Source organism: Callospermophilus lateralis, chromosome 10, assembly GCF_048772815.1.
Source record: "Callospermophilus lateralis isolate mCalLat2 chromosome 10, mCalLat2.hap1, whole genome shotgun sequence".
NCBI lineage: Eukaryota > Metazoa > Chordata > Mammalia > Rodentia > Sciuridae > Callospermophilus > Callospermophilus lateralis.
The window spans coordinates 100385019-100392617 of NC_135314.1; the positions used below are offsets into that span (position 1 = coordinate 100385019).

At 38.5% G+C, this 7599-nt stretch overlaps 1 protein-coding gene across 1 annotated transcript; it reads left to right on the plus strand.

Moving 5' to 3' along the window:
- The first annotated feature begins 1630 nt into the window (after window positions 1-1630).
- LOC143642198 (citrate synthase, mitochondrial) lies at window positions 1631-3295 on the plus strand. Its single transcript, XM_077110406.1, has one exon. It carries the CDS (start codon window positions 2188-2190, stop codon window positions 3127-3129), a length of 942 nt encoding a protein of 313 aa, XP_076966521.1. The 5' UTR covers window positions 1631-2187; the 3' UTR covers window positions 3130-3295.
- Window positions 3296-7599: the final 4304 nt, after the last annotated feature.

The following is a 7599-nucleotide window of genomic DNA, read 5'->3' on the forward strand; positions in this document are numbered from 1 at the left end:
CATCAAAATGATTGAATTAAATGACATCTATATTACAAAAAAAGCTGGTAAAAAATTTTTATTTTTATATTTTGTAATATACTTTCCTGGAAATTAATTATTTCAACTAACATTATTTATTTTCATAAGATTCTTTATTTTCAAATAAACAGATGAAAGCCATCTCCTTTAAATAAATTGTGTTGTGTAAGATTTTATCTTTATGAAGGCTTTTGATTTGGTTTTGTTTTTCATTTATTCTTTTGTGATTATTTTAATTACATATGGGAAATATGAAGACAAGGATAAAATCATTAATTTTCTTTGATTTCTACTTTAAATTCCTTATTCTTAAAAACTTGCTTTGTGGTTTTAATATATGCATTGGTTCATATAACAACATTTATTTTTGTTTTATGTATTCATGTTTTACATACAATTTAATTGCACAATATATTTTAAATCTCAATATATAGAGATAGATATTTATATTATATGCGTAATTTTTAAAACTTATAACTTAAAACTGCGTATGTCTGGGATAAAACTGGAGATCACTATGTTAAGTGAAATAAGCCAGGCATGGAAAGACTAGTATTGCATGATTTTACTCATTCATATGTGGAATCTAAAAACATGGATGTTGAGAACAGAGCGATAATTAACAGAGGTCAGGGAGTCTAGGGTGGAGGTCATGGGTGGGGAGTACAATGGAGAAAGTTTGAATTTTAAAAAGTTTAACTGCTACATAAAGACATAAAAATCATACAGACTGATGCAACACCATGTATTATTTGGATGCATTAGTCTGTATGATTTTTATGTCTTTATGTAGCAGTTAAACTTTTTAAAATTCAAGAATAAAGCTATATGTGTTCTGAATAATTCAGTTGGATTTAATTAGATTATGGTGCAGAAAGAAAGAATTCTAATATACACCATAAGGATTTCTTTCTAGCTCACTTTCTTTAGGTAGCACAATTTTTTCCTAGGCTGTGAGAATTATAACACATTGAGTTGTTAGAGAAGCAACCATCCGAAACAGAGATGGAAACTGACCTGAGAAAGAGCATGATAACATTATACACAGGCTCTCAAAGCTTCACTCAGAAATAATAGATATTTACTCAGTCATGCCTACCTTAAATGTAATATGTCACAGGTTATTCAGGAGGAGAAGCAAAACATTTGTGAACAGTGAATAACTACAACAGATACATTGAAGTGGAAATTTTGGTGTCAAAGTAGATACCCATTTAAAAAAAATACCTCCAAAATATCTTGTACTAATTTAATTTTCTACCAAGCTTATATGAAAATAGGTTTCACTGTATGCTTATTAACATTAAATATTAATATACTACATTTGCTGCTTATTTGTTGAGTGAAATTTATTTTCCTGTTAATAGTTTTATTTTAAGTAGGCCACATTGAGAAATTCATAAGTACATATTAAAACATCAGACTTATCTGGTTAGTACGCCCCCCACCCACCCTTTTACTAGCTATTTCCCAAATGTAAAGGTATATTTAGAACCTACAATCTTGTTCTACTTTTGTTAATTATCTTCACTTTGTAGTGAATATATCTCTAAAAAGAGGCAGTTAAGTTTAAATATATTTTGTTAAATAAAAATAAATTTTAGGTCTACCCGTTGGCATGGCCTCTGGTGCAGCCGCGGCGGCTCCCATTTCTGCCGCATCTCTCTCCCCTCTTTCCCTCCCCATCAGATCCTAGAGTTACCTGCCATGGCTTTACTCACTGCGGCCGCAAGGCTCTTGGGAGCCAAGAATGCATCCTGTCTTGTTCTTGCAGCCCGGCATGCCAGTACTTCTACCACGAATTTGAAAGACATATTGGCCAACCCGATACCTAAGGAGCAGGCCAGAATTAAGGCATTCAGGCAGCAACATGGCAAGACAGTGGTGGGCCAAATTACTGTGGACATGATGTATGGTGGCATGAGAGGCATGAAGGGACTTGTATATGAAACGTCAGTTCTTGATCCCGATGAGGGCATCTGATTCAGAGGCCATAGTATCCCTGAATGCCAGAAATTACTGCCTAAGGCTAAGGGTGGGGAAGAACCCCTTCCTGAGGGCTTATTTTGGCTGCTGGTAACTGGACAGATCCCAACAGAGGAACAGGTATCTTGGCTTTCAAAGGAGTGGGCAAAGCGGGCAGCTCTGCCTTCTCATGTGGTCACCATGCTGGACAACTTTCCCACCAACCTACACCCCATGTCTCAACTCAGTGCAGTCATTACTGCCCTCAATAGTGAAAGTAACTTTGCCCGGGCATATGCAGAGGGTATTAACCGTACCAAGTACTGGGAGTTAATATATGAAGATTGTATGGATCTCATCGCAAAACTACCTTGTGTTGCTGCAAAGATCTACCGGAATCTCTACCGGGAGGGCAGCAGTATTGGGGCCATTGACTCTAAGCTGGACTGGTCCCACAATTTCACCAACATGTTAGGCTATACTGATGCTCAGTTCACTGAGCTCATGCGTTTATACCTCACCATCCACAGTGACCATGAAGGTGGCAATGTAAGTGCCCATACCAGCCACTTGGTGGGCAGTGCGCTTTCAGACCCTTACCTGTCCTTTGCAGCAGCCATGAATGGGCTTGCAGGACCTCTACATGGACTGGCAAATCAGGAAGTACTTGTCTGGCTAACACAACTACAGAAGGAAGCTGACAAAGATGTGTCAGATGAAAAGTTAAGAGACTACATCTGGAACACACTCAATTCAGGACGGGTTGTCCCAGGCTATGGTCATGCAGTTCTAAGGAAGACAGATCCACGATATTCTTGTCAGCGAGAGTTTGCTCTGAAACACCTACCCAATGACCCTATGTTCAAACTTGTTGCTCAGCTGTATAAGATTGTGCCCAATATCCTCTTGGAGCAGGGAAAGGCTAAGAATCCTTGGCCGAACGTAGATGCTCACAGTGGGGTATTGCTCCAGTATTATGGCATGACGGAGATGAATTACTACACAGTCCTCTTTGGGGTGTCACGGGCACTGGGTGTATTGGCACAGCTCATCTGGAGCCGAGCCCTAGGCTTCCCTTTAGAAAGGCCCAAGTCCATGAGCACGGATGGTTTGATGAAGTTTGTGGACTCTAAGTCAGGGTAAAACTGGAGACTGGGGGAAAACTGACTACCGAAGATGAGGAAGCTTAAAAAAAGTATACTTTTGATTTGTTTCGGGGGCCTTTAAAGATTTAAGATTAAATTGTATCTGAGGCACTGAAAATAACGTTTGAAGTTAAAATATAAATTAAGACTTTAAAAGATGAAAAGTGACCCCTTCTTCCCTAACCAGTTCCCTTTCCTTCCTGGTACAAGTTGCCCATCAACTATAGGATAACCAGGACTAATGCATGTGGTATGGGTTAGGTTTGGCCCCCTACCTTCTCTGGAGTGAGAATATGACTCCACTTCCCTGAGTCAAAGCATGTTGCAAAGAATCTGCAGTCACTCTGGAGTCTTTGCTTTTATCTGCCCAGCCCTCTGGGCCAGCAAGCCAGGACTCTTTCCCTTCTGTTTCCATAGGAATCATGTTGGATCATCAGCTATACCAAGCCCCATGGCCCTCTCCTATGTACACAAACACTTCCTAGCAAGACCTCTTGGTTAGCTAGACATACTGTGGCAATTTTTTTTTTTTTTTTTAACGCTGCTAAGTGACCATAAAGGTGTGACATTTGTTGACAAATGATACCCAAAGTTTCTTTTTTAAAAAATTATCCCATTAAAGTTAAGGTCTGATAGTATTTTTTCCACTATTTTAATGCCTTCTTCCAGACTTTCTATACCTGCTATGCCTCAAGCTGAGGATGCTCTGGACCTTCCCTTCTTGTTCTCTACCAGAGACCTCTTTTAGCAGGTTTGTCAGATCTGTGGTCTTTTCCAGTCATTTGGCTTTATCAGTGCTTAATGTGAATTAAACTTTTTACTTCCACAGAACATAAGCCACTACAATGACTTCTTTTTCTCCTGTGTTAATACACTGTGGGGCATAGAACCATGGGCTCAGGAATGGCCAGTTCCTTTATGATCTGGTCCCAGGGGTACTAGCATTTCTTTTTGAACAGAGAAATTATTCAAGATTGGATATGACTTCCTTCAAGTATCAGGTCTTAGCACTGGGGGCACTCAAAAGAGTAGTAGACCTTCCTCATCCTGTCACAAGAAAATGTTCCCTTATTTATCAATGTCTTTTCCTGCCCCATCCCAAGAGCTTGCAGTACAGTGTTTGTTTTAGAAGCCCCATTTGCAAAGGTTTTCAGTGACTCAGAATGCTCTACTGTCTTTTCTTTGAGAAAGGATTGAGATACACTCCTGTTGTGCCCCTTTCTTCCTTCAAAACTCCTGCCTGTATTTGTGTGGATCCCCAAACCCCAGAACCACACTGTTGAGATGGACACACTGTAAACCCCTGGGTGACTCTCAAGTCATGATACAGACTTCAGGGTGTTCTGTATAAAATAAAAAATAAATGTTTTTATTAAAAAAATAATAATAAAATAAATTTTAAACAGACTTTAGTAAATATACATCAACATATGAAATATTAAAATGTAATAGAACAAATTGAAAAATAACAATCCTTATATCTCATCTACTCTGCTTTTCTGTTGTCCTCAACATTCTGAATTATAAAAGAAATGTAATATTTCTGTATTGACCATTATATCTTTGAATACTAGACATGTTTTGGTTATCTATTGATGGCATAAATAAAAATATTAAATCAGGTTTTAAAATAACAATGATTGAATGATTTTTCACAAACGTGCTGGTCAGGAATTTGGATACAGAGTTCAATTCTATTCCATTGTGTCTGCTGGGAATGAATGATAAAGATTACTTCATTCAGTTTTGAGAGTTGGTTGAAGGTGAAGGGAGGAAGGCCTAGGGCCACTCTCCCTTCTAAGAGGCAGCTGTGTCTCAGGCCCTAACAAACCCTTTTCCCTGAGGCCTCCCACTTTCCCTCTCTCAGAGGAGGGAAACGTGGGGAGTACTTTGGAAACTGGTTTGTCCACATAACCTTCCCCATTGTTCCCTGGCCCACCCTCAGGGCAGTGCTCCCTGCCCAGGCTGAGTAAGAGATGGGCTTGGTCCAGCAGAGACCCTGAGGGCAAACCCTTTCCCTCCTGGGGAGAGTGCCCCCTCCCTACCAAGTGAACAGGGCTAGGAGCTCCCCGCCCCCTCCCTCTAACAGCAGGCTGTGTGGGTTTCAATTCCCATCTTCCCTGCCCCAGCTGTGTGTCTTCTGCCCTGTATCCTATCATGGGTCTGAGTGTGTGGCAGGGTATTCTGTAATAATTTCCATGGCTGGTGGCTTTTCCTTCCATGCATCACTGCTCCCCCTCCCCCTCCCCTTTTCCAGGGGCCACCGGCCTGGCATTACCACATGCTGGGTCATTGGGGGAGGGAGGTGGGGCACAGGCTGTCCTGTGGTCTTGAGATTTTTATTTTTGCATAGGTAATCCATCCTGTAAAGGTAACTAAAACACCGTGTATTCTGTCTGCCCCCATGGCTGCTGGTGTAAATAAACTGCAACTCCCCTTGGTTAAAAAAAAAAAAAAAAAAAAAATTACTTCATTCATATGTCCATCATTTTAACTTAAATTACTCTACTTGGTGGCTGCTGATAGAATGATTCAATTTCGGCTCAAATTTTGATTTTTATTTTTCATTACCACTGAATTTTTTAGTTCTTCTCCATGTAGTTTATATTCCTATTTCCAGGATATATCTTCACATGGTTTCTCCATTAAGATACTCAAAACTTTTACAGAGAGGCTTGAAGTTCTCAAGAACAAGAAAGTAAGTTAAAAGTGTTTGTTCTCTGTGATAAACCTGAAATCAAAGTATTCTATTAATAAAAGCCAGACACAAGCATAGACCAGATGTAGATCTGGACAAATAAATTATTTTTCTGAATGGGAAAGTGATGAGGGTCATGATTATTTCTTTCATTCACAGTCCAACAACTGGTCAAAAATTCTTTGTATTCCCCTCTTAATGCAAAATATACTCACAATCTTCAAGACTCGGAAACTCTTAAGGATTTATGACACCAGGCTCAGGCTTAAATTCCTGAGTCCTGTGATAGAAATTATGAACAGGTACAAGGGAGATTTCCCAGTTGTGGCTCTTCTTGATTTGAATACTTATGATTTAAAAAGATGGGGTATCTGTTCATATACCTGATACTCAACATGCAAGTTTTAGGCAGGGACTTAAAAATATGTCTATTCGTAAAGGGTGAAAATGAGTGGACATATCAGTCACTGAGCCATTGATGTTCTGGAGGACAGTCTGCACTCATCTCCAGTTTCTAAACTGGTTTAGGTTTAGTTTTTTTTTTTTTTAATGTTTTTTTTTTTTGGGGGGGGGGGTGGCCATAATACATTTATTTTATTCATTTACTTATGATGCTGAGGATTGAACCCAGGGCCTCATATGGGTTAGGCAAGCTCTATCACTGAGCTACCATCCCTTAGGTTTTTGTTCTTATTCTTATCATATTTAGATATACATAATAGTGGAATATACTTTGACAAACTATACATACATTCTAATTAAGATCACATTTTTGTAATTGAACATGATGTGGAATTACACAGGTTGTGTATTCATATATATACATAGGAAAATTATGTCCAGTTCATTCTAGTGTTTTTCCTATTGCAATACTCCCTCCTTTCCCTTTATTCCTCCTTGTCTAATACAGTGAACTTCTGATCTTCCCTTCTCTGTTTATTGGGTGTGAGCATCCACATAAATAACAAGTTATGGAGGAGAGTCTGAACATGTCTTCAGTTCCTGGATTATGGTTTTATTTTGTTCCCTAGGAGTGATTCTGAATGGCTCTTCCACTCATTCTTCTGTTTTTTCTTGGCTCCACCCTCTGAATTATCAATACTATACTAGTTTTCTCATCTTGATTTCTGCTCATAAGATTTAGACTGCCCAGAAGCTCCTTTTATTGTGTTCCGGATAACTGATATATTTAGTCCAGGATGATAAATTTCTCAAAAATATTATGAGTTCCTACATAGCAATTTATATTTCTTTCAGCAGGAAAAAAATAAAAGAGTCACACTACAAAACAGATAAATAGACGCCTATCTTCATCTACTCATGAGTCAGGATACTATGGGACAAAATTCTTGAGATTATAGCAGTCTCCTCTTTAGTTTAGAGGGTTTTGAAGCAAGCACTTCAGATTTTCTCAGAAGCACAATTATTGAACGTAGGAACTCTTATGCAGCATTCCCATCAGAAGCGTTCTTCATTCACATTGTTGATATGATCTTGACAGAGAGGACAGATTTTGTTTGTGACAGCTTACAATATATCTTTGCCCTAGGATTTTATTTACTTTGAGGCCTTCCTCTTCCTGTTCCTCTCTAGTGCATTTATGAATTAGAGGTACATCTATTTTCCATCTCTGCAGTAAACTGTCGGAAAATTTTCAATGAGAAATGATTGAAAAATAAACACTAACTTCTTTAATTCTTCTCTTGTCTTACTTTTTTTTTTTTTTTTTTTTAATGAGTGATGAGCTTTCACTCTTCTGCCTAAAAATTT

Coding starts and splice junctions, on each gene's coding strand:
- LOC143642198 (XM_077110406.1), top strand. CDS start 2,188: ATGCTGGACAACTTTCCCACCAACCTACACCCCATGTCTCAACTCAGT.